The sequence below is a fragment of the Paramormyrops kingsleyae genome, chromosome 4, assembly GCF_048594095.1.
Source record: "Paramormyrops kingsleyae isolate MSU_618 chromosome 4, PKINGS_0.4, whole genome shotgun sequence".
In the NCBI taxonomy this organism is placed as follows: Eukaryota; Metazoa; Chordata; class Actinopteri; order Osteoglossiformes; family Mormyridae; genus Paramormyrops; species Paramormyrops kingsleyae.
Genome location: NC_132800.1, coordinates 19,445,390 through 19,473,199, shown reverse-complemented (window position 1 = coordinate 19,473,199; position 27,810 = coordinate 19,445,390). Strand labels below are relative to the sequence as shown.

General features: G+C 42.9%; 2 protein-coding genes across 3 annotated transcripts; both read left to right on the top strand.

Moving 5' to 3' along the window:
- Positions 1-1,096: 1,096 nt before the first annotated feature.
- Positions 1,097-16,830, top strand: LOC111837213 (E3 ubiquitin-protein ligase TRIM16-like). Of its 2 annotated transcripts, XM_072710789.1 has the most exons (6): positions 1,097-1,734; positions 12,600-12,695; positions 12,966-13,199; positions 13,367-13,526; positions 15,281-15,340; positions 15,749-16,830. In XM_072710789.1, exons 1-6 carry the CDS (start codon positions 1,144-1,146, stop codon positions 16,261-16,263), a joined length of 1,656 nt encoding a protein of 551 aa, XP_072566890.1. In that variant the 5' UTR covers positions 1,097-1,143; the 3' UTR covers positions 16,264-16,830. The 2 variants fall into 2 exon arrangements, with proteins under 2 accessions (XP_072566890.1, XP_072566891.1); XM_072710790.1 differs by lacking the exon at positions 13,367-13,526 and having other exon boundaries at positions 15,749-15,884.
- A 4,783-nt stretch (positions 16,831-21,613) lies between these two features.
- Positions 21,614-27,607, top strand: LOC111837215 (E3 ubiquitin/ISG15 ligase TRIM25-like). The gene is made up of 6 exons (XM_023799082.2): positions 21,614-22,260; positions 23,611-23,706; positions 24,279-24,512; positions 24,690-24,849; positions 25,192-25,251; positions 25,637-27,607. The coding sequence occupies exons 1-6, from the start codon at positions 21,670-21,672 to the stop codon at positions 26,164-26,166; spliced, it is 1,671 nt and encodes a 556-aa protein (XP_023654850.1). The 5' UTR covers positions 21,614-21,669; the 3' UTR covers positions 26,167-27,607.
- The last annotated feature ends 203 nt before the right edge of the window (positions 27,608-27,810 follow it).

Here is a 27,810-nt window from a genome sequence, read left to right as displayed (position 1 = left end):
TTTAAACTGAACCGAAACCGTGGCCCAAATACCGAGGTACGTACCATACCGTGGGATACTTGTACCGTCGCACCCCTAGCAGCTTGCTAGAGATTTGCAGTAGCTGGCGCGGTTGAACACGTCATCCTTATCTACCTTTGCAATCACCAGTATATCGCGATCGAGGTATTGGGCACTGTAACGTGGGGTTGTATTTTGTGGAGGAGAAGAGGCGGCGGTACACTTAGCAGGGACAGCCAAAAACTCATGGTACGCTGGTACTGGGATTTCCACAGCGATTGTATTTTAATTACGCACACTCTTCACCAACCTTACAAAGCCCGGTTGAACAGCTGCTGGTTTGTCACACATGAAGCGAACAGTATTCATACAACCCGTGACGTTACTTTGACTTAGGGAGATAAGAACATAAAGTCCCTCTCCGTCCATGTGGTTATCCGTAAGCACGCTTCCTCCGCGCTCTACAGAGCGTGGTGGCGTATACGTACTGACATCACCAAAACATTGACTCACTCTGTCTTAAAGAGACACCACACAATTGCGACTGTTACAGCACCCCTGGTGTAGACCATGTGTATGTTGGAGTGGATCATGAGAACAATACTAAAACAGGCAAGAAAATAAAAACGCATGTATCGATATTTATGCGGTCACATTGATGCATTGGATCGTTTGCCGTTGAATATATCAATACAAATCGATGTATTGTTACACCCCTAGTATTCACCTTAAGTGTGATGGTGGTGACGTTTAAGCATGTGGGGACAACAGCTTGCCTCAGAGAAATGTTAAAGATGTTTGTGAAGACATCATCCAGCTGGGTTGTACGCTCCATGAGCACATGGCCAGGTATGCTGTCTGGTCCTCCTGCTTTTCATGAGTTTACTCTCAGTGGCGTCCTTCTCATGTCAGTTGTGAACAAACAGAGTGCCTGTTGAAGAGGATGGATGGTCTTCCTCGCAGCCATGACGTTCTGGTAGTTCATAAACTCCAGCTCCAGTGTTTGCCCAGTCTGCTCTTCTCAGTCTGGCCTCAGTCCAAAACCACACCTACTGCAGCAGGAGAAGCAGGAAGTTCCTCCCACTCTCACACACAAACAGCTGAGAGAAAACGAAGCTAAATCCTATCAGTGTTCGTGGTAAAATGGCAGAAGCCAGAGTTGCAGTGGATGTAAATGAGTTCAGCTGTGCAATCTGTCTGGATCCACTAAAGGATCCAGTTACTATTCCATGTGGACACAGTTACTGTATGAGCTGCATCAAGAGCTGCTGGGATCAGGAGGATCTTGCTGGAGTTTACAGCTGCCCCCAGTGCAGAAAGACCTTCGTACCCAGACCTGTTCTGGGCAGAAACACCATACTGGCTGAAATGATGGAGAAACTGAACAAGACTGGACAACAAGCAGCTACTCCTGCTGACCAGTATGCTGGACCCGGAGATGTGGAGTGTAACATCTGTACTGGGAGAAAACGCAAAGCTGTCAAGTCCTGCCTGGTGTGTCTGGCTTCCTACTGTGAAACTGACGTGCAGCTTCACAATAAACTCCACCATGCAAAGCAGCACAAGCTCATTGATGCCATCAGTCATCTAAAGGACAAGGTCTGTTCCCACCATGACAAACCCCTGGAGATCTACTGCCGCACCGACCAGCAGTGTATCTGTTATCTCTGTACGATGGATGAACACAGAGGCCATGATACAGTCTCAGCCGCTGCAGGATGGGCGGAGAAACAGGTCAGGCCAGAAATGGTCTTATATAAATTATGAATTTTATATAAAATAAAAATGTTTTTTTTTGTCACGTGAATAAGTTTGCATTAAATAGAGAGAGATTGTGATCAAGCCTAGTTTGTTACATGGAAAGAAAATGCACAGAAAATGAGTCACTGAAAATGTCTTTTATCAGTAGCTGTTTTCTCAATGGGGAAAACCTGTGTCAAGATGTTATTATAAAATGTAAAATGTTCTGATCGAATTGCAACTGAAAACTCCTTCAATTATTAATTAACCTTAGATCAAACCTGTATTAAGTTGTTTTCTTTATTGCAGTAACACCATTAGCCTTTCATAGATATGAGAAAATTCTGTTGCCAGTTGCATCCAACATAGGTTTGGTATAGATTAAGCCTATATAGAATTTACGTCTACTTTATGTCTAATTCTAGTAGTCTACGTCTACTAGAATGTACAGCAAGCAGAATTTACGTCTGCTTGATGTTTAAAATATAGCTTTGTCAGGTCTTTGTTTTTTTCCGGGTTGCTTTTTTCTGTATTGAAATACTGTTTTCGTCCGTGTGACCATAACTGCATCTGACACAGTTTAAGGCAGCTCCGTTCCAACTTGTTCAGCACCCAAAACCAGTAACGGCGGAATACAAACAGAATGTGCAAAGTCACAAATGCAGCAAGTATACATGTTTTTGAATAAAATGTTTTAGAAAGTGGCACCTGTCACGTCCAGCTCCGTCCGATCCTCGTGTGTGCCACGCCCACCTCATTACCTCGCCCCAAGCCTATTCACCACTCCTCTCACCCAAAACATTAGTCCCAACCTTCCAGCAAAAACAAGACACTCCCCTGCACAAAGGTGTAACATCGTAGCAAACATAGCAGCATCAGACTATAAAGTGCCTGGTGATAAAGTGTGAAGATGATGAGGATAAAGTGATCAAATACAATTTCCAGAGACATAGTTAATCATTGCAGACGGTGGAGGGAGGGGGGGGGGGATTGGGGTGGTGGGTGGCCAATGCCTGCAGAGAGATATTGCTTTTGTTACTGTAAGTGAACGTATGGCCCAGGGAAAAAAGCTGTTGGAAAGTCTTGTAGTGCGGGCGTTTATCGACCTGAACCGCCTGCCGGAGGGAAGCGGGTTGAACAGGTGGTGGGCTGGGTGGACAGAGTCTTTGAGAATGGACCTGGAGCTGGAGAGGCAGCGGGAGTCGGCGAGCTCTTCCAGGGAGTCCGTGTCTCAATCGTTATCCCCCATGGTAGTGTTGTTATGTTCCTTGCCGTGTGCCTCTGTCTCCGTACAAATAAACCCCGTTTGTCCGTCTTTGCGGCTCCGCTCGCCTGCTTCTCCGCTCGCCAGCTTGCAAACGTGACAACACCCGTGTTTGAATCATTTACCCTTTGTTAAATCAGTAGGTCATTGTGGAATTTAAACATTTTAAAGCCATGTATAGGCTAATAGGAATGTGTGCATTTTACTCTGTCTACCTACAAAGAGAGATAGAAGGAGACAGAGGGAGCGCGTGTTCACAGCAGTGTTAATTTTATCAGCAAATTTTTATTTAGTTTTAGTCATAGTCTTTTGACTAAAATGTAATTTAGTTTCAGTCAGTAGTGTGTGTGTCTGTGGTGAGATTGTCGACCTTGTCGAGAGATTCAGTGACATTCATGTCTCTGGTGACTCTTCCTATTCAGTTAGTTGATGGATTGGGAGAGCATGGGGGGGTCATGAGGTCGCTGGAGAGGGGTGTGTGGCTCCTGTTATCTTTGCAAGATGATGAAGGTCCAAATCTTTAGAGGCCTGGTGCTCCCTGACTTGCTGTATGGCTGTGAGACATGGACGCTATCCAGTGAGCTGAGACGAAAACTGGACTTTGGTACTGTGTCTCTTCGGAGAATCCTTGGGTACCGCTGGTTTGACTTTGTGTCGAACGAGCGGTTGCTAGAGGAGTCCCAAATGAGGCTGCAGAGAACCGTCCACTGGCCCAATGGCGGAATCCAGTTGGACAGCCGAAGGCTTGGAATGCGTGTAGGTCCTTCCGAGCGATCCTGTAAAGTTACTTACCCTTTTAGGTAAAACCGAATTATATCTGACTCCAATTTAATTAAAGGCTTTTTATGATGTTTTAGTCATGACATTTCTGTTATTCCTATGCTTTGCCTTCTATTGCTGAACTTCCATTAAGTGGAGTACACCGGATTCGCTTCGGCCGACAGGGCGATCCGTAGGATTCGGTTCAGAAGTTGGGAAATCATTACAATTTAATACAGTGTCAGCCTAGGCGACTGTCCAGGCCTGGCGACATAGAACTCCTCAGAGGCTCAGCTGACACTTGCTGTATCTGAGCATGTGCGCGTCTCGGAGACTGAGCCGGACTTTGCCGTAACTCAGCGTATGTGCGCCTCAGAGGCTGAGCCAGTCTTTTGCTGTAACTCAGCTTGGGCAGTTGCATCGGGTCCTGGAGAAACGGAGTCAAGTCAGAGGCTGCAAGAGAGTGTTAGATGTGATGAAGCTAATATATCCGAGCCAAATGGCAGTTTGACTCTGACTGGGGAAATAACCCAAATCTACTGGAAACATGCAGTGGTTAGCAAAGTCAGACAGCCGAGAAGTAATCAAAACACAGTTTATTCACAGATCAATTTAACCAAATATAACATTAATGTAATTCTAACATGTGGCCACAAATTCCAAAACTATACCATCAAGTCAAAACAATTCCATACCCCAGCTGAGTGGACAAAGAGTAACTGCAGAAAATATCTGATTACAGCTTTGATTACAGAGTGTCTCCCCGTGCTATTCTGGAGCTCTTCCTTAAGTATTCCACACCAAGTGACAGAATGTACCAAATAAAAATTATGTGAGAACATACTGCATTAAGGTTGAGAGTATTGTGCCCGTCGTACTGTGACCATTCAAACAAGACCAAACATGGGAGTATGTATCCCTAATGTTAGTCTGAGGTAATTCTGGTGTGAGTTAGTGCGTGTAGGATGTATCTGTGTCTTGACGCAGCCAGGCCTTGTCGCTAGAATTTGGCTGCGAGGTTCTGGCCGCCCAGTGGGGGTGAGGTGTCCCTGCAGTCTTGTCGGAGCCGGTGGAGCTTTGCCTTAGGACACTTGGTGAAACATTGCAGGTTTATCATAGGTCAGACCGGTGGGGCCTGCAAGGCCTGTGCCCTTACAAGGCATATTACCTGCATTGTGAGGGAGCATCGGTTACGGCACTACGGCCATGTGGCGCGTTTCCCTGAGGGTGATCCGGCTCGCAGGATCCTCATTGCTGAGGACCCAAGCAGCTGGAACAGGCCAAGGGGATGCCCACGTAACACCTGGCTGTGGCAGATGGATGTCCATTTCTGGAGGGTGGGACTGGACCGTGTGTCTGCCTGGGGGGTCGATCCGGAGGAGTTTCGCTGTGTGGTGGGTGTAGCAACGTGCTGCATTAGCGCCTGCTCCCCCAGCCTGACCTGACCTGACCTAAGCGTATGTATTATATACAGTATGTGAACTTCAGGTTGACTGTGAGAACTCTTTTCACATCCCTCACTGGGAATATGAGTCAAAGTGTTTATGTCCAGTTTATCCTACCTGTAGGAGCCTAAATGCTTTTCATATGATAAGGAGGGCGGGGTCACGTGGTTAGGGGAAGAGGTTAGATTGGAGCGAAATAGTTTTTTGACCTCCTGAAAAGATTGCTCTTGAATTTGGATATAAATGTATTTATTTATTTTATTTTATTTTGTGGATAAAATCTTATGTTTGTGATATTGGTAAAAGGCTCTAAGTAAACAGTTAATAGTGCGAAGCAGTTTCTTGGAGTTTTTATGCAGTGGATCGGGACGGGAGAATCTTTCGAGCGTCAAGCTAAGCTTCATTAAGAAACACAAGAACCTACATTTTAGTCAAAAAACTTGCTCTCCAAGGATTATTGGATTTGGAAAGGATTGGCTGGATATAGAGAACGATTGCAAGGAAATATTTGATCGACTTGACGACTAATTTGGAAAGAAAGGCGACGGGCGTAAGTTGCAACGGATTGGCCGCGCTGCTACTTGCTAACTCGAACGGTAAGAAAAGGCTTTCTTTTCCTTTCTACTGAAATACGAAGTGAAACGCAGTAAAAAGTTAAGCGCTAGCATTTCAGCTAATTATTGTGAATGTGGAACGGTTAACACAAAACATAAAGAAGCCCGGTTAACATGGAACAGCAAGAAGAAAAACGAACTGTAAAAATGACCGAAAAGGCTATGGAAGAGCGCAAGTCCAGACAAATACAAGCACGTAAGAGCAAGCTAGCCCAACTAACTAGCATGATGAGACAAATTGAAGAATTAATGACCGATGATGCAAACGCTGACGTTGTTAAGAATAAGCTGCGAGTCGAATTCAGTGGTTTGCAGCAACAATTCACGGATTTAAATAATATATTACAACGTTTCGTGAGTGAAGAAGAATTTTTGGATAATCAGAAGAATTGGTTTGAGCCGAAGCATGCATCAATGAATGATTTCTTTTGGAAATGTGAAAACTGGATGAAAGGTGTCATGGAGCGCACTGAGCGTGCTAAGGAAAATGAAAGGGTTCGAACTGATAAGTCTGTGTACTCAAAGTCATCCGCAAAACGCTCTAAAAGGTCCAGTTCACAATGCACTAGCGTGACATCAACGTCTTTAATGAAAATTAGAGCAGAAATAGAACGTGCATCCTTAAAGGCTAGGGCAGCAGCGGTAAAGGAAAAGTTGGCCATAGAAGAGGAGGAAGCACAGCTTGAAGTAGAGCAAAGGCGAAAGGAAGCTGGAATGAGGGCTAAAAAGGAAATGCATTTAATTCAGACAGCTATTGCTGAGTCAGAGGCAAAATTAGAAGTTTTGCAAAAGTATGAAGACATGCAGGAAAACGTTAGTAGTTGTGAATCTGATATATCTGAAGGCAAAGAAGAGATGAAAGGTATCCTTTTTACATCATCAAAGCATGTTACACCTGCATTGAATCATTCTCAGCTTGATTCAGTTGATCACCATTGTCTAGCAGCAACCAAGGGAGTCTCAGTTGATGCAAATAGGGAAAGCAGTGGTGAAGTAGTGCTTGACAGTTTGTGCAAGGCTATTTCTCAACAAGCCAGTGTCACAGAGTATTTAGTGAAGAATCATAAGGCAGCATTGCTTCCTGATCTCACCATTAAAACATTCAAAGGCGACCCATTGGAATATAAATCCTTTATTAGATCGATTGAACATGGGATTGAAAGCCGCACTGATGATGATCGTGATCGTCTACAGTTTTTGCTGCAATACACAAGTGGACAGCCGCATGAGTTGGTAAAGAGCTGTGTTCACATGCCACCTTCATCAGGCTATACCAAAGCAAGACAAATGTTAAAGGAATTTTTTGGTGATGATTACAGCCTAGCAGAGGCCTACATAAAGGAGGCCTTGGACTGGCAAACAATCAAGGCAGAAGATGGTGCGGCTCTACAGTCTTTTTCATTATTTCTCACCGGTTGCTCCAACACAATGATAGATATTTGCTACATGGAAGACTTGGATAATACAGCTAACATAAAGGCATTAGCTAACAAACTCCCATACAAACTCAAAGAATCCTGGAGAAAATTTGCCTGTGACCTACAAGAAAGAACAAAGAAAAGAGTAAAGTTCAAGGACTTTGTTGACTTTGTTAATAAGCAAGTCAAGTACTTGTTGCATCCCCTATATGGAAACATAAAGGAAACCAACCTAAACGCAAAGGATTCAGTCAGACAAAAACCAAAACCACGACATGAAGAGACACATAAAACAAAAAGGGTATTCACAACATCCATCGCCTCATCAACAGAAAACAAATGTAAGGAAAATGAGGAAGTTACAACATCACAAACAAAGGCTGTCTCAGCGGATGCTAACAGCAAACCTTGCCTTTATTGTAATGGAGAGCAGCACAGCTTCACGACCTGTAAAGGATTCAAAAGTAAGTTACACAAAGAAAAGCTTGAATTTTTGAAAGATAAAGGCTTGTGCTTTGCATGCTTGAAACATGGCCATATAAGTAGCAGTTGTAGAGACAAGACTAAATGTCAAGAATGTTCTCGATTGCATCCCACCTTGCTGCACATTACGTTCAAGGACTCAAAGGGAGATGCAGCCAAAGTAAGTCAAGATCAGCCATCTGTAACTAATGCCCTTGTTCAAATGGCAGAAATCTGTGGCGTCACCGGGGCCGGTAAAGAAGATTGTTTTCTTTCAATTGTTCCAGTACTGGTCAAGGCACGTAAAGGCACAAAGATGGTAACAACGTATGCATTTCTGGATCCTGGAAGCTCCGCTACCTTTGCTACAGAGTCACTGATAAATAAACTGAACATGAAAGGACGCCACACAAGCATCTCATTGCGAACGATGGGAAACGAGTCTGTGGTGAATACGCACATTGTGACAGGACTGGAAATCAGTAGCTTAGAGGGTGACCAGTTTATTGAACTTTCAGAAGTGTTTTCGCAAAAGGCCATTCCTGTAACTATGGATAATATCCCACGCCAAGAGGATGTCATCAGCTGGCCTTGTGAAATTACCAACTGTAGAAGCAGATGTTGGATTACTCATAGGAGCAAACGTGCCTAAGGCAATGGAGCCTCTTCAGGTGGTGAGCAGCGTGGATAATGGACCATATGCCGTGAAAACAGTTTTGGGCTGGACGGTAAATGGACCTCTTAGAGGAGGAAATGATGGACTGAAAACAGATAGATTGGCAGCAGTCACGGCAAACCGAATCTCAGTAGCTAGGTTAGAAGAGCTTTGGCATCAACAGTTCAAGCTGGACTTTCCTGATGCTGGGCAAAATGAAAATGTTGAAATGTCCAAGGAAGATCAACAGTTTATTAGCATGGTATCTCAGTCATCACAACTGAAAGATGGTCATTATACGATTTGCCTTCCATTGAGAAGCAAACTGTTGTGTATGCCAAACAACAGATCAGTCGCGGAGCAACGAGCATTGAACTTGCGAAAGAGGTTTTCTAAAGATGCTGAGTATCATGCAGAATATGTTGCATTCATGGAGGACATTGTCAAGAAAGGCTATGCAGTGAAAATAGCCAATGCTGAATGTGAAATAATTGGAGGAAGAACTTGGTATCTGCCTCATCATGGAGTTAGACATCCTGTCAAGCAAAGGCTGCGTGTAGTCTTTGATTGTGCAGCAAGCTTTGGAGGAACATCGCTAAATCAGCAACTACTACAAGGACCAGACCTAACAAGTTCACTGCTGGGGGTTCTCACAAGGTTCAGGCAAGAAACCATTGCCGTCATGGCCGATGTGGAGGCTATGTTTTATCAAGTAGGAGTCAAAGATGATGATACAAATCTACTGAGATTTCTCTGGTGGCCACAGGGGGATTATCAAAAAGAGCTTGTTGAATTCAAGATGCTGGTTCACATCTTTGGTGCAACATCATCACCAAGTGTTGCAACCTTTGCGCTACAGAAATGCGCAGCCGATTTTGAAGACGAATTTGGACAAGAAGCCGCCAAAACGGTAAAGAAAAATTTTTACGTGGATGACTGCCTTAAGTCAACAGCTGATGAAGACACAGCAGTCACTCTGTGTACCAACTTGCGGAATATGTTGGCAAAAGGTGGTTTTCGGCTAAACAAATGGTCAAGCAACAGCAGGAAGTTGCTTAATTCAATTCCTGAAGATGAGAAAGCCCAGGGATTTCAAGATCTGGATTTGAATATGGACAATTTACCGGTGGAGAGAGCACTGGGAATTCAGTGGTGTGCTGAGACGGACCAATTCAAGTTCAAGATCAATCTCAAGGATCGACCACACACCAGGAGAGGCTTGCTTTCCTTTGTAAGCTCCATATTTGATCCTTTGGGGTTTATAGCTCCAGTAGTTCTGCCTGTCAAGAGAATTCTGCAAGATTTATGTAGACAGAAATACAGCTGGGATGAAAGTCTACCAAATGATGTCATTAAAGATTGGACAAAGTGGGCTTCTGACTTGTCACGGCTAGAGGATTTTGGCGTTAACAGATGTATCAAAGCTAAGAAGTTTGGTACACTAGTCTTCGCTCAGCTGCATCACTTTGCTGATGCGAGTGAAGATGCTTATGGAACAACAAGCTACCTTGTGCTGCGCTCGTCAACTGGCATGACTCAGTCCACTCTGATGATGGCAAAGGCCCGAGTGGCACCGTTAAAATCTCCCAGTATACCTAGAATGGAATTAACTGCAGCCTCAGTTGCAGTCAAAATGGATAAACAGTTGAAGAAAGAGCTTGAATTAGAGCTTCAAGACTCAATCTATTGGACAGATAGCACAGTTGTGTTGAAATACTTGAATAGTGAAAGCGCCAGATTCAAGACATTCGTTGCTAATAGAGTGTCAGCCATCCTGGAGCACTCTCAAGCTTCGCAGTGGAGATATGTCAACACCAACCTGAATCCAGCAGATCATGTCTCCAGAGGACAAACTGTTGAAGCATTTTTGAGGAATGACAGCTGGCTCTCTGGACCAAGTTTTCTGCTCTGCACAGAAGACCAGTGGCCTAAGAATCCAGACTCTGGCATAGTAAATGTAGATGACCCAGAGGTCAAAAGAGTTGTTCTGTCACATGTCGTTCAGACTCAAAAACCCAAGGGTGCATTGGACCAGTTGATGATGTACTACTCATCTTGGACAAAACTGAAACGTGCCATAGCATGGTTTTTGAAATTTAAAAATCTGCTGAAGGAATTGATGGCAAGGAAAACAGAACTAAGTATCTCAAGCAGGGAAAAAATTGATCAACTCAAGAAAAATTATAAGGGAACACACCTAACTTGTGAGGATCTGACCGAAGCTGAGAAGGAGATCGTGAAGTACGCCCAAAGGCAAAGATTTGGAGAGGACTTGGAAATGCTAAAGGAACGACAAAGGGTAAAGAAAAGTAGTTCATTGCATAAGTTGAATCCAGTACTGCACGATGGAGTTATGAGGGTGGGAGGCAGGTTGAGCAGATCATCAATGCCAGCTGACTCCAAGCAGCAAGCCATCCTGCCGAAGGATTCATTCATCACAAGTCTTGTTCTGAGACATATTCATGATGTTACAGCACATGCAGGAAGAAATCACATGTTGGCTCGATTGCGACAGAGATTTTGGATACCTGGAGCAAATGGGGTCATTAGGAGAATTTTGTCTAAGTGCATCACCTGTAAGAAGCTGCATGGGACGGCTGGCAAGCAACTCATGGCAGATTTGCCAAAATGCAGGGTTCTGCCTGACGATCCTCCATTTACAAAGGTTGGCATTGACTACTTTGGCCCGTTTGGTGTGAAAAGGGGAAGAGGCCATGTAAAAAGGTACGGAGTTATTTTTACTTGCCTTGTCATACGAGCAGTGCACCTTGAAGTTGCATCTTCACTGGACACTGATGCATGTCTCAATGCAATTAGAAGATTCCTTGCAAGGAGAGGACAGGTCAAAGAAATGTATTCAGACAATGGAACTAACTTCCGGGCAGCTAACAATGAGATGAAAAAAATGATAAGTGAGTGGAATACCAGTGTAATTGAAAAACACTTGCAACAGAAAGGTATCCAGTGGCACTTCAGTCCTCCAACAGGATCTCACCACGGAGGACCATGGGAGCGGCTGATCCGCTCCGTGAGAAAGATTCTGAATGTCACCATAAAGGAACAGCTTGTGGATGAAGAAGGTCTACATACTGTTTTGTGTGAAGCTGAGGCCATCATAAATAGTAGACCCATCACAAACGCATCTTCAGACGTTAATGACTTAGAAGCATTAACGCCTAATCACCTTTTGTTACTGAAAGTCAAGCCTGAGCTGCCTCCAGGATTGTTCAGTAAAGATGATCAGTACGCAAATCGAAGATGGAGACAAGTCCAGTACCTCGCTGACATATTCTGGAAGCGCTGGTGCAGAGAGTACCTCACACAGCTCCAAGAGCGTCAACGATGGTCTACGCCCCAGAGAAACTTCTGTGTCGGTGATGTAGTGTTGATTGTGGACGATACGTCACCCAGAAATTCCTGGCCGCTTGGAAGAATCATAGAGACCTTTCCTGACCAGAAAGGCTTTGTTCGTCAGGTGAAGGTCAAGACCAGGACCAATGAACTTTTGCGGCCAGTAACAAAGCTGTGTCTGCTGCAAGTGTCTGAGGATAATTGATGGACTGTTCAGAAGAATTGCCTGATTTTGAGATAATGTAGTTATGGACTATATTAAAGCTAAAGTTATTCAGCTTTGACTAAGTTAATAAGATAATTAGTATATCATTAGGCTCCTTCGGTTTAAATTTTGAGTAATTGTTTCAATGGTATTGTTGACAATTAGGGGCCGGAAATGTAGGAGCCTAAATGCTTTTCATATGATAAGGAGGGCGGGGTCACGTGGTTAGGGGAAGAGGTTAGATTGGAGCGAAATAGTTTTTTGACCTCCTGAAAAGATTGCTCTTGAATTTGGATATAAATGTATTTATTTATTTTATTTTATTTTGTGGATAAAATCTTATGTTTGTGATATTGGTAAAAGGCTCTAAGTAAACAGTTAATAGTGCGAAGCAGTTTCTTGGAGTTTTTATGCAGTGGATCGGGACGGGAGAATCTTTCGAGCGTCAAGCTAAGCTTCATTAAGAAACACAAGAACCTACACTACCTACAGTCAATAAATCAAATATACATCCATCCATCAATCTCCTACCCACTTATCTGGGTCAGGGTCACAGGGAGTGCCTGGAGCCTTTCCCAGGCAGCACTGGGCACAAAGCTGGGGTCAATCCTGGACAGGGGGATTAAATGATATGATCTCAGATAATGAAACAGACTAATTTTTATTGTTTTTTTCCCCATAAGTAGAAACAAATGGGTGAAACAAAGAGGGAATTTCAGCAGAGAATTCAGATGAGAGAGAAGGAGCTGCAGGAGCTGAATGAGGCTGTGGACTCAATCACAGTGAGTATGAACCTGAAGAGGAGATAACAGCTGGCTTGTAGGAACCAATTCAGGCTTGAATCAAGGCTCTTCTAAGATGGGCAACTTACGTCCTGTAATGGCTGGATTTCAGTACCTGAGGCATCCAGCATCGTGACGGTCCAAACCCCAGCCCTGTGCTGTTTTTATACCTCCTGTCAGCTCACATCTCTATTGTACAATGAGGCTCTCTGGAGTCTCAAAAGGGGCCAATTGTAATTTACCGTCCTCTGCTCCCTGTGTCACAAACAGAGCTCAGCACAGTCAGCAGTGGAGGACAGCGAGAGGATCTTCACTGAGATGATCCGCTCCATTGAGAGAAGACGCTCTGAGGTGACAAAGCTGATCAGAGATCAGGAGAAGGCTGCAGTGAGTCAGGCTGAAGGAGACATGGAGAGACTGAAGCAGGAGATTGATGAACTGAAGAGGAGACACTCTGAGCTGGAGCAGCTTTCACACACAGAGGATCACATCCATGTCCTCCAGGTAACAGAACAGCTACTTTGGCAACAAGAAAACCAGAGTATTCAAATCGATGTATGTTTTCATTCGTATTGTGTTTGTCATTTATCAGAAAGTTAATGTTTCTTTTAGTTAGATTGCAATACACATTTGTTTTTATGAAGCTGTTTACTCAGACTCTGCGTCTGTAGAGGTACCAGGGTCCTCCTGTCACCCCTGAAGCTGGATTTGGACCCAGAATCACCGTCAGTACACGCTGCTCTTTTGAGAATGTGAAGAAGGTGGTTACTGAAATGAAGGATCAACTGGAGAATGTTTGCAAAAAGAAAATGACAGAGATCAATCATACAGGTTAATAAATAAATACATTTTCCAGCCTGTTCATGTTTAGTACTGACCATGCAGAGAAAGTATACAGTACAATCAGCTTCACATTTGTGGGACCAAGACAATTTCGGTTTCCAGTAAGATAAAATCTTTCAGAAAACATTTGACATAGTAGGAATTGTGTTTCTGCAAAATTCAAAAACCTTGAGATGAACCTTTCTTTCATTCAGGGGTGGCTTTCCTGAAAGCTTCGTAATACTCGTTATCTAGTACTTAAGATCTATCGTTAATTAGCGAGCGTTTCCCGAAACCCTTCGTTACAAATGTAGTTTGTTATCTCGTTCGTAGATTTATGAGTGCTCAGACCCACTCGCTATTATCCCTGTCACAGAGACATAGAGTTTGGCCAAAACAGATGACAAAAACACATTGACTGTTCATTTTGGACAACGTAATAATGAGGATATAATAAGAGGTCAATATTGCAATATATAACTATAATGTTGACTATAAATGAGCACAAATGGGGGTCGTCGTTGTAACACCCCTATGCCATTTGAGTACATACTGTAACTGGGTTGTGCACCATTCAGAACTGACTTGAGAATGACGTTGAAAATCAAATTCAATTCATGAATTGGTTGAGAATTTCACATAAATTCATACACATAGTGTAAGTGCAGCTTTAACAATACAGCTTAATATTTCAATATGAATTACCCAGCATGCATAAGCAGCTTACATTGAATCCCACCCATGCCTCCCACCACATGATCACGAATATTTATGGCAGCAAAATGTACCCGTCGGCCATGCCCCCCTGTTCGAGCACGGTTATTCATAATGAATGCCACATTTGATGTGCTGCCTATAGAATAAACCATTTAACTGTGATCTTGTGTACCATGGTGAAAGAGCAATTCATACAGTCATTAAAGTAACTCCATCACAACCCTACCTACGAGTATCTGACAACCCGCAGACACTCACAGGAAAAGCAGCTGCAGACTCCTCACAATGGTAGCACACATAAACAGTTAAATACGCAAAAACAATAAGTATATGCACATGGAAAAGGACTTAGAGGGCTGACAAAAAACAAATGCATTTTGGTAGAAAATGCTAAAGTAGACTTTAAAAGGACATAGAGAAATACAGGTTGGTCTGGTGTGAAATAATAAGCCTCCTTGGTCTGGTGCAGGATAAACTGGAAAGAGGAACACACTGGAATTTTGCCCTCAGTGCACCGTGGAGCTTCTGACAGCTCTCTGCTTCTATGCCACTGGTGGATTTTTTATATTTTCAGCAAATATGTTAAATTATTTTGATCTTAATTTTGGTTGCTTTGGTGTCTATTTTCCAATTAGTTTATTTTTTACATCTACATACGTCTGCTGTGAGAATCATGACTTATTTCACCACTGAAATATGTGCGATCGATGTTCCTGTTATCGATAGTCTGGGATTTTCTCATGTGGAGGCTGGAGACGATCCAACAAAGTGCTAATTAAAGCTTGTTCCTTAATTCCGGAATAACTAAGGGTTTCTGGAAACGCACGTAGACCTCACTCCTTCTTTACCTATGTTGCTCTTTATCTTGATCATTATTCACTAAGATTGATCGCTTTCCTCAAAGCCACCCCAGAATGATTATCACATTTTTAAAATACCCTCATAATGATAATACCCTACTGCTGATGTCTCCACAGTGAGTGACGTCCATCTCCCACAAGTAAATTCCTTTTACTCACATCCCTGTTTCTCTCTGTCTCTTCTAGTTACCAAAGACGCCTTCCTACCAGTATTAGTGCCCAGGACCAGAGCAGAATTCTTACAATGTGAGTCTGTTCACACACACGCTTCTCTCTCCCTGTATGAGGTGGAGTGTGTTTTATTGTGTTTCGTTTTCTTCTGTTAGAGGAGCTTCTCTTTCTCTCTCCCGCTGCCTCCTGGTCTTTCACATTTACATGAGCTGTTTATGTCAGGAGACTTTAAATCTGTTTGCAATGTGGCTGCTGATGTTTAATATTATTTTGCTTATCAGGTACTTATATATTTAAGGCTTTTCATTTATTACATAAACTGGAAAAAAAAAAAAAAAAAATATATATATATATATATATATATATATATATATATATATATATATATATATATATATATATATAATTTCAATTGCACATTCCTGTTTAATGTAAGAAGTGAAAGAGACCAAACCATCACCTTCTGATCTTCTCCTCCATCAGATTCCTGTCAGCTCACTCTGGACCCCAACACAGCAAACAGAAACCTCCATCTGTCTGAGGGGAACAGAGTGGTGACATGGAAGGAAGAGACACAGTCATATCCTGATCACCAGGAGAGGTTTGACTCACGCCTTCAAGTGCTGTGTGCAGAGGGTCTGACTGGGCGCTGCTACTGGGAGGTTGAGTGGAGCGGGTGTTCGATCGATATAGCCGTCACATATAAAGGGATCAACAGGAAAGGACTGGGAGTGGACAGTGGGTTTGGATACAATGACAAGTCCTGGTGTTTGTCCTGCTCAACCTCCAGTTACTCATTCTGGCACAATAATGAGGAAACTGCAGTATCTGGCCCCCCCTCCCCCAGGATAGGAGTGTATCTGGATCACAGGGCAGGAACTCTGTCCTTCTACAGAGTCTCTGACACAGTGACCCTCCTGCACAGGGTCCAGACCACATTCACTAAACCCCTCTATCCTGGGTTTGGGCTTTGGGACAGTACAGCCAAACTGTGCTAAGTAAGCTAACTAACGTATCTTTAAATTTGATGTATTTAATATTTTGTGTCAAATAATGGATATTAAAATAAATATAATTAAAACCACAGTTTTACAGATTTCTTATAAATTATGCCTTTTGGCCATTTATATGAGGAAATAAAATAATAATCAATACTTTTCTAAGTTTTTATGCAAAATTTCTGTGCAGTGACCTCGAACCTTGCTCCCACCTGTATGTGTGTCTGTGTGTATTCATTTAAATAACACTAACAGGTTTTGTTAGCATATCGTTCAAAATTATTCCTTCTGTCCAATGAAAATTATTATATTTGTCAAATAATTTTTATGCAGTAATTTATACTTTTTATGGATATTATAATCTGTATAAGTTCATCAGTTGTCACGCTTTTGTCATGTAAGATATCTGTATGAATAATTAAAGATTCCTTTAATAGGGATAATGCTGAAGTTTTTACATAATTTATGTATTTTACACGGTTGACATTTGGGAAAACCAATGAACTGATATAATTTCTTAGCATTTTACATTGTTTTCTTACTCTACCTATCATTCTGCATGTTGCTGTTATATAAATATATATAAACTGGTGCCCTGTGCTGCCTGGAATTGACTCCCTGATCTGTATAAGGTGGGTATCAAACATGGATGGAGGTTTATACCCAACACGTGTTGAGTGTATCTCTCTTTGCATCAGCGGACTGTGGACCTTGGACCAAAACATCACAAGTTATTATGAACTAAACCACAAGACCCACTAAAATATCCATGTGTGTGTATTTTAGAATCAAGATTAGCGAAAATAAAAATGACTTGGATTCTGTGAAAGTCAGCTCTGAAAAGTCGACGAAAGTTAGCTGACACTGTTCAGATATGTCTGGCACATGTCATACAGTCTCAATGGTGCCATGTAAACCAGTAAAATATCAACATTTCACATCAACAGAAGTCACTGACTAACCTTGTCAGGGTTAAACAGGAAACCAAATCAGCAAAAGTGGCTCAACAGGCATTTGGAGGGTCTAACATGGGAAGTGAATTCTCTGCATATCAGATTGTCTGTTCCTTTAATATGCCTCAGTGCTCTCTGGGCGATGGAGCTGAAGGCTGAGCTGAAGTGGATGGGAAACATCCTGGCAGAGGTGCTCCTCTTCTCCTGGTGTTCATGGCTGAGGGTGAGAGAGAGAGAGAGAGAGAGAGAGAGAAAACCTGGTCACCTGACTCTCCTTCCTGAGACTGATACACTCCCAGCAAACACACAGAAATAAATGAAGAAATCTGACTGTTTGTGCTAGGAGCTTCTTTATCATGTGAATTACAATAAACAATGTAAAAATCAAATCTGAAAACATTTTCTGTCTAAATTTGACACTGTCCATATATAATTGCACGTTCCTACATGTTACAACTGATACCACCTGACAGCTTCAAATTCAATCAGCTGTTTATTGTTAATCTACTTTATCTGGAGAAAAAAGCAAACAAATGACTAACAAAGTTTCTCATTGCTTGCTTTCATTAGAATAGTGTCTGTTTACATCTGTACCAGGATGTGCTCAGGATATGCAGCTTATGATATGTAACCTAATTTGTTGACTTAGATGAAACATACCCATGTTCCTCTATTCCTTCCCAGCCTAGAACATGGTAAGATAAGTAGCACCAATACGTTTCAGAGTTGGGCCCATGTGCCACAACTTGAGATAGAATGCTCTAAGAATTTTCACGATTTTCAGGCTAGACCTTTTGGCCTGATGCCAATAGTGGATATCGGATCGGTACCATCTCTATCAGTATCTGTTATACTCATAAAAAGTGAAGGATTTGCTGTGTATATATGTCACGATCGCCATCAGACGAGCAGGGAGCAGAGCAACAGGGTCGGGAAACAGAGAATCAGGAACACAAGTTTATTAGGTAGAACAAACAGACAAGATAAAACACGGCAAACGACGTCAGTGACGGAACTGGGGATACATACTCTGACATGGACTTAAAGACACAGGACTTAATGAAACAACAAGAAACCGCTGATAATATCGGGATTCCACATGAGGTTAACGAGGGGGGGCGTGGTACATGGAAAGATCGGACGATCGGGCGTGACAGAACCCCCCTCCAAAGATGAGCAAAGGGACAAGACCAGGGACATGAGACCTAAAAAACAAAAGCAAAACCATCAACGAGGAACTGGGAACAGAACAGACACACAGAACAGGCACAGAGGGCCTCATGTATAAACTGGGCGTACGCACGAAAATGTTGCGTATGTCCATTTCCACACTCATGTCGAGATGTATTAAAATGAAACTTGGTGTACCGCTAAGCACATTCTCACGGCAGCTCCAGACACAGTGTACTCATGTTTCTGCTTGGTTTTGTAAATGGATGGCACTCAGTGGTGAATCATTGCTACTGTGGTTTCCCTTTTTAAACTCACAATCATGATGCTGACTTGCATTGGGGTTTTGGAAGATGGATTCTGTTGTTTTAATGGAAATGATCTAGGGGCTTGAGAGTGGATGGGGGCCTGACAGAGGACATGCACTCTCAGGCCCCTTCTGCAGCCAGACCCTTCTCAGTTTTGTGCCTCTTTGTTCACAACCACAGGTGAGTTAAAATTCCTCCCAGAGAGATGCAGATATTTTTGAGTGAGATAGGAGACTGTTGTGAAGCTGTGTAAAGAATGTTTAAAGTGCATAGTTAAGTGGTTTTGCTGTAATGGGATGAATAGATGTGTAGCCATATATGGTAAAGCTAAGCTAACTGTCATGTTCATTGAATTAGTGAGCAGACTTGAACCCTGGTCCTTGGGCTGTGAGGCAGTAGTGCTAACCACAGTGCTATCTGGCCACCCCCCTTCTACTGTCCCCTGTAGGCAACTGTTGTAGTTGCTTTCTTTAGGCTTCAGCTCACATTCTCAGTGATCAGTGTTTCAAGCTGTCAGCAACCATGGTTCCTGCAGTTTGGTGTGGGTAGTCTTTGTGAAGCTAAGCAGGATTTGGTCTGGCCAGTGTTTGGATGGGAGCCTAGATGGTTTCTTGGTCTGGGAAGATCATGGTTCTTTACTGTTAGGCCTCATTAAGGGTTGTTTGGTATCTTTTGGAAAAAGTAGGGGTGATGTCCTGACTGAAATCTGGCCATCTCTTTTCTCAGGCTATGGGTGAGGGTGTCTGGGACTACCTGACTGTGCAGGTTCCACACACAGGGAGCTATGGGAGTGGGGGGGGAGACTTGAACACTGGTCCTAACCACTGGGATATCTGGCCACCCCCTTGTACAACCCCCTGTAGGTAACTGATGTAGTTGCTTTCTTTAGGCTCCAGCTCATATTCTCAGTGATCAGTGTTTTAAGCTGTCAGCATCCATGGTTCCTGCAGTTTGGAGTGGGTAGTCTGGGTGAAGCTAAGCAGGATTGGGGCTGGCCAGTGTTGGGGTCTCACCCTGTCTGATCCTGCAAACTTGCCTTGAGTGGATTCTTCCCATTTGTCTCTGAACCTAGTCTTAAGTGAAAGTGACAGGTGGGAGAGGGATGTCTGGTCTTTAACAGGAGGATAGGGAGGGACAGAGGAGAGAGTGGTGTGGCTGTGGATTCCAGGCTGACTGCAGATAAGTGAGTAGGGGGATGGGCATTAACTGCAGAGTCGATTCTGTTGAAGAACAAATTCAACTGGTTAGCTCTGTCCTCACCACCCTCATGCCCTCTGCTGTTGGATGGCCTGAATCCAGTGATGATCTCCATACCTCTCTGATGGAGTTTCCACTAATTGCTGTGTTATAATTCCTATAATTGTCCTTAGCCTCACTGTTCATGCCCCTCGATAATCTCTGAACCATACTCACCTCCTCTCTATTGTCCGTTCTGAAGGCCCTCTTCTTGTCATTGAGGAGGACTTTGATGTCCTTAGTCACCCATGGCTTGTTATTTGCATAAAAATGGACAGTTCGACCTGGGACAATAGAGTCGGTGCAGAAGGTTATGTAATGGGTGATACCCACTGATGTCCTCACCATGGGGCTCACAAAGTGCCTGCAAGTCTGTCACCTCAAAACAGCCCTTTAGTTTCACCAAGGCCTCTTCCGACCACCTCCTAATACACCTTGTGGTCACAGGCTCCCTCTTCACAACAGGCACATAGCAGGGGGTGAGGAGAATCAGGTTATGATCTGACCTACTCAGTGGGGGGAGGGGGAGGGGGGAGGATCTGTATGCGTCCTTGACATTAGCATACAGTAGGTCTGAAATTTTCTCCCCCTGGTGGGACAGGATACACACTGTATGAAGGTTGGAAGTGTAGGGTCCAAAGTAACATGGTTGAAGTCACCCAAGATAGCTATGGAGGCACTCGGGTGCTGAGTCTGCAACCGGGCTAAGGCAGAATGTACAATGTCACATGCCACTGTGGGGTTAGCAGAGGGAGGAACATAAACAGCCACCAACATCACCTGGGTAAAGTCCCCGGGCAAATAATACGGTTTGAGTCCAACAGCACACAATTCAATGTCCGCTCTTTGATTAATATATAAGCCATTTGTTGACAAAAACAGCAAGTCCATCCTTTCTGCTTACCGCTCCCGGAGCTGTCCCTGTCGGCTCTAACAGAGAACATTGGCAATATCATGACAACGCGTCTGTTGAAGGCTTCCACACTCGTATTCTCAGCTGCATGTTCAGTCCATTGTAAGGTCGTTGCAGACTCAGAGTGGGCTGAGCACACAGCCCTGGGGGAGCCCGTGCTCAGCATGGTGCTGCTGGAGGTGATGTCTCTGATGCAGACTGTCTGGGGTCTCTCTGGCAAGGAATCCAGGACCCAGTTGCACAAAGAAGTGCTGAAGCCCAGCAGGCTTAACTTCCCTATGAGCTTCTGGGGGATGATGGTGCTGAATGCTGAACTGTAGTCAATGAGCAGCTTTCTTACACATGGGCCAGATGCAGGACAGAGGATATGGCATCCTCAGTGGACCGGATTGGGCGATAAGAAAATTGGAGACGGACATGTGATTCGGGAACACCAGCTTTCAGGTCCCCATGACTAGTCTGGCTCAGGAAAATGTTAAAGATGTCTGTGAAGACATCTGCCAATTGGATGGTACACTCCCTGAACATACGGCTAGATATGCTGTTTGGTCCCGCTGCTTTTCATGAGTTTACTCTCAGCAGCGTCCTTCTCATGTCAGTTGTGAACAAACAGAGTGCCTGTTGAAGAGGATGGATGGTCTTCCTCGCAGCCATGACATTCTGGTAGTTCCTGAACTTCAACTCCAGTGTTTGCCCAGTCTGTTCTTCTCAGTCTGGCTTCAGTCCAAAACCACACCTACTGCAGCCTGATAAGCAGGAAGTTCCTCCCTCTCTCACACACAGACGAAAGGAAACGAAACTGAATCCTATCAGCGTTTGTTGAAAAATGGCAGAAGCTAGTGACGCAGTGGATCAGAACCAGTTCTGCTGTCCAATCTGTCTGGATCTACTGAAGGATCCAGTGGCTATTCCCTGTCGACATAGTTACTGTATGAGCTGCATTAAGAGCTGCTGGGATCAGGAGGATCATGCTGGAGTTTACAGCTGCCCCCAGTGCAGACAGACCTTCGTACCCAGACCTGTTCTGGGCAGAAACATCATACTGGCTGAAGTGGTGAAGAAACTGAAGAAGACTGGATTACAAGCTGATACTCCTGTTGACCATTATGCTGGACCTGGAGATGTGGAGTGTGACGTCTGTACTGGAAGAAAACACAAAGCTGTCAAGTCCTGCCTGGTGTGTCTGGCCTCCTACTGTGAAACTGACCTGCAACTTCACAATAAACTCCACCATGCAAAACAACACAAGGTGATTGATGCCATCAGCTGTTTGCAAGACAAGGTCTGTTCCCACCATGACAAACCCCTGGAGGTCTACTGCCGTACCGACCAGCAGTGTATCTGTTATCTCTGTACGATGGATGAACACAGAGGCCATGATACAGTCTCAGCCGCTGCAGGATGGGCGGAGAAACAGGTCAGACTGGAAACGCTCACATATAAATTATGAATGTCACATGTGAATAAGTTTGCATTGAAAAGAGATTATGATTAAGTTTGATAAGTTACATGAAAAGAAAATGCTTAGAAAATGAGTCACTGAAAATGTCTTTTACCAGTAGCTGTGCTCTCAGTGGGGCAAACCTGCGTTAAGATGTTACTACAAAATGTAAAATGTTCTGACCGAATTGCTACTAAAAACTCCTTCAAACAGCGAATCTGCATGGCTAAGATGAGGCATTGGGTGTGATTTAATATACTAAACATTTTAATTGACACTGACTGACATACATTTAATGTTACAGTGTTGTATGGAATGGAATTGCCAGTCACCCAGAAATGGCCTTTTAGACAACAGCATAAACAGCAGATTCCTCTACAGTTTGTTGCAAGTTTAAATTTACTGAACCCCAGTACACTGTAATGTTATATATTATGTGAGGACACATTCATAGATTTACAGCTCTATTCTAACAGACATTGTTTAACGTTATGGTCAAACTTGGATTAAGTTGTTTTCTTTATTGCACATCAATTAGCTTTTCAGAGATATGAGAAAATTGTGTTGACAATTCTACCCAGATTAAGCCTATATATAAATTACGTCTACTTACATTGCTTGCTGTTTAAAAGAAAGCTGTGACAGTTCTTTGTTTTTTTCCGGGTTACGTTTTTTCTGTATTACATACCGCTTTGGTCCATGTGACCAAAATTGTATCCAGCACAATTTAAGGCAGCTCAGTTCCCAACTTGTTCAGGACCCAAAACCCACAACGGTGGAATACAAACAGAATGTGCAAAGTTATAATTGAGGAAAATATAGATATTTTTGAATAAAATGTTTTAGAAAGAGACATTCGTCTTTGTTATTTAACCTTTGTTAAATTGGAAGCCCATGTATAGGCTAATAGGAATGTGTGCATTTTACTCTCTCTACCTACAAAGAGAGATAAAGGGAGACAGTGGGAGAGCATGTACACAGACACAGGTATGCGAGTGTGTGTGAGGGGACTCCTACCTACAGCGATCATGATGGTCGGCAGCGTGATGAGTTCAAACATCATGGTATCCACACAATTTAGGGGTGCAACTTATCAAAGTTTTGTTATTTTTTTTACCCTCAAAAGTGGGTGGGATATAACTGGGGGGGGAGACATGTCCCACCCATCCCACCCACCATCTGTGCCCCTCTGTGAGCTAAAAGGTTTTAAATATAGTGTGAAAATATAGGGCACAAAGCTGGGGTCAATCCTGGACAGGATGATTAGAGAATATAATCTCAGATAATGAAACAGACTCATTTCGATTGTTTTTCCCCCATAAGTAGAAACAAATGGGTGAAACACAGAGGGAATTTCAGCAGAGAATTCAGATGAGAGAGAAGGAGCTGCTGGAGCTGAGAGAGGCTGTGGGCTCATTCACAGTGAGTATGAACCAGAAGAGAAGATAACAGCTGGCTTGTAGGAACCATTTCAGGCTTGAATCGAGGCTCTTCCAAGACGGGCGACTTAAGTCCTTTAAGGTTTAATTAATGTAAGGTCACTGTGGGATATAATGAGTCAGGGTTCTCCCAGAGGGGGGATAATGGCACTGGAAAGGAGGGTTGAGCTAAAGTCTTTCTCAATTAGCCCTTAAATGGCATTTCTCTTGTTAAATGGTGACTTTTCATACACCTATGTAATGCAAAGAAACACCAAAAAAGTCACATATTAAACTGAGACCCAGTACTGACAACCAACCTGCCCCATACAGCCACCAGTCTCTGCCAAATCCCTGCAGTTGACAGTGTATGAGCTTAATGAGTGATCATTTCCAATCAGTGCTGGCTGGGTTTCAGTACCTGAGGCATCCAGCATGGTGACGCTCCAAACCCCAGCCCTGTGCTGTTTTTATACCTCCTGTCAGCTCACATCACTATTGTACAATGAGGCTCTCTGGAGTCTCAAAAGGAGCCAATTGTAATTTACCGTCCTCTGCTCCCTGTGTCACCAACAGAGCTCAGCACAGTCAACAGTGGAGGACAGCGAGAGGATCTTCACTGAGATGATCCGCTCCATTGAGAGAAGACGCTCTGAGGTGACACAGCTGATCAGAGATCAGGAGATGGCTGCAGTGAGTCAGGCTGAAGGAGACATGGAGAGACTGAAGCAGGAGATTGATGAACTGAAGAGGAGACACTCTGAGCTGGAGCAGCTTTCACACACAGAGGATCACATCCATTTCCTCCAGGTAACAGAACAGCTACTTTGGCAATAAGAAAACCAGAGTATTCAGATGGATGTATGTCTTTATTTGTATTTCAAATTGTTTGTCGTTTGTCAGAAATTCATTAAAAGCTTCCTTTCAATTAGATTGCAATTCACATTTGTTTTGATGAAGCTGTTTAATCAGTCTGTGTGTCTGTAGAGGTGCCAGGGTCTTCCTGTCACCCCTGATGCTTCATTTGAACCCAGAATCTCCATCAGTCCAGACTGCTCTTTTGAGAATGTGAAGAAGGTGGTTTCTGAACTGAAGGATCAACTGGAGAATGTTTGCAAAAAGAAAACGACAGAGATCCATAATACAGGTTAATAAATAAATCGATTTTCCACTCCATTCATGTTCAGTACAGACCATGCATGACAGTACAGTCAGGCTCACATTTGTGTGACCAAATCAGTTTCTGTTTCCAGTAAGATTACATTTAGCAGAAAAACAGAAAATAGTAGGAATCATGTTTCTACAAAATGATGCAATTTAAAATCCTTGAGAAATTTCCATTGTATTTCACTCAGAATTATTATTACATTTTTAAAATGCCCCCATAATGATAATACCCTAGTGCAGATGTCTCCACAGTGAGTGAAGTCCATCTCCCACAAGTAAATTCCTTTTACTCACATCCCTGTTTCTCTCCGTCTCTGTCTAGTTAACAAAGACACTGTCGTACCGGTATTAGTGCCCAGGACCAGAGCAGAATTCTTACAATGTGAGTCTGTTCACACACACGCTTCTCTCTCCCTGTATGAGGTGGAGTGTGTTTTATTGTGTTTCATTTTCTTCTGCTAGGGGAGCTTCTCTCTCTCTCCCGCTGCCTCCTGGTCTTTCACATTTACATGAGCTGTTTATGTCAGGAGCCTTTGAATCTGTTTGCAATGTGGCTGCTGATGTTTAATATTATTTTGCTTATCATGTTGTTCTCTGAGGCATCCATTCTGAGAATAAGACCATATAAACATGAACGAGTAAACATACATTTATTTTTACTTTTCAAAATACTTTTCCAAGCATTAAAATAAACCAAAAACACTCTTTGTTTAATATAAGGAGTGAATGAAACCAAAACATCACCTTCTGATCTTCTCCTCCATCAGATTCCTGTCAGCTCACTCTGGACCCCAACACAGCAAACAATAACCTCCATCTGTCTGAGGGGAACAGAGTGGTGACATGGAAGAGAGAGACACAGTTAAATCATGATTACAAGATGTTTATTGGTCACCAGGGCAGGTCTGACACAAGCCAGCAAGTGCTGTGTATAGAGGGTCTGACTGAGCGCTGCTACTGGGAGGTTGAGTGGAGCGGGAATGGGGTCGGTATAGGTGTCACATATAAAGGGATCAGCAGGAAAGGGTGGGTTTATGACAGCAGACTTGGATACAATGACAAGTCCTGGTGTTTGTCCTGCTCAACCTCCAGTTACTTATTCCGGCATAACAACATGCAAACTTCAGTATCTGGCCCCTCCCCCAGGATAGGAGTGTACCTGGATCACAAGGAAGGAACTCTGTCCTTCTACAGCGTCTCTGACACAATGACCCTCCTGCAGAAGGTCCAGACCACGTTCACCAAGCCGCTCTATCCTGGGTTTGAGCTTGATGACAGTACTATCAAACTGTGCTAAATAGGTTAACTCATCTCTTTAAATTTGGGGTATTTAACATTTTGTGTAAAAAGTGGAAATAATGAATATGAAAATAAACACAACTATTAACTGCAAGCAGTGACTGAGGGTCCAAACGGTCAGAATGTTGTTCATGGCATAGACACAGTATATTAGCACTGATGGAAAATGGAGCACTGACTCTCACTGGTGGCCAGTGTATTAACAGTCAGACAGTAGTAAATATTGCTGTGACAAGTTGGTTGAATTTGAGTCTAGATATAATGGGTCAGGAGATATAGGACAGATTGTAGAAACCTGCGTGTAGCACATCCCCCCAATTGAATGTCTGGTTTGGGTCAGATGGTCTGAGCAGTAGGTAGAAATAGGCACCTTCCTACCTAATGTGGTACAGTAGGTCTAGATCTTACAGGCTAAGCTTTGTTTATGCTGGCTGTGTAAACTTAGACTTTATTGCATGTTCAGAACATTGATTCATAATTTTGGTAGACTGTTCCCTCATGTATGGAATATTACATCACTTGTGCTGTCACCACTGTTGTGATTATAACACTGTTGTGATTATGACATAATTCATGAGTCCCATCAGACAATGAGACAAGCATAAATGTCTGTGTAACACAAATATAGTCTATTTTAGTTTTCAAATGTGCATGTGGTTTCCAGTTTGCCTCTCATCAGTAATAATAAAGTATTATTATTATCAATGTTAAGCATGATGAGTACGCCTAGAAAACTGAGAATAATTTTCAACTATGGCAGGTCCAGCAGGGAGTAAAATCATGCATGTTTGACAAGTATGTCAATGTCGTGAACAACATCTAAGAAAAAGACCCATTGGAATGTAATGACATTCGACAGTGGTGTGAATCGCTGCAACTTATATTATTAGCTTGCAATATGCAGTCAGTCTGTGGTGTTGTAGTTTGACTATTTCCATTAGCAAAAGCAGCCCTATGTATGCGTTACACTGTTTATTTTGACAACGTATTTTAATTTAGTTTTAGTCTTAGTGCTTTGACGAAAATGCAAATTAGTTTTAGTTATATTTCAGTCATCTGATTTTTTTTTGTTTTAGTCTAGTTTTAGTCAACGAAAATTACAGGATATTTAGTTGATTAAATCTAAAGTAGATTCAGTCGATTAAATCTACAGTACATGCAGTCAAATGAAACTAACAGGTTTAGTCGTAGTCTAACAGATGCATGTACACAGGGGTGAGCACAGATTAGTCAGCCTCTATCTCATCTAGATTCCTCAAGCTAACATCTGTAAAGCTGTCATTATAGCCATTAGGTTTCAGCATACAGTTTTTAAGGACTTTAATTTAACTGCTGTAATTTAACTGCTGTAATGCGAAACATTGCAATTCTTTGAAGCTCTAAATTGGCTTTATATGAACTTTATTCATCATCAAATAAAAGCATAAATAAAACCAAAATTTTGTCTCAAACAAATTTCTTGCGTATTAACACATCTTCATTCGTATTCTTAAAAAAACAACTCGTGTCCACTCTCAAAAACATTATCAAGTATCAGACTGTCATACAATAAAGGACGAAGGATGTCAGAGCAAGAGATGGAGCAAACAAAATGGGTTTTATTCAACTAACAGACATAGACGAAAAGGAATAGGAAATGGCA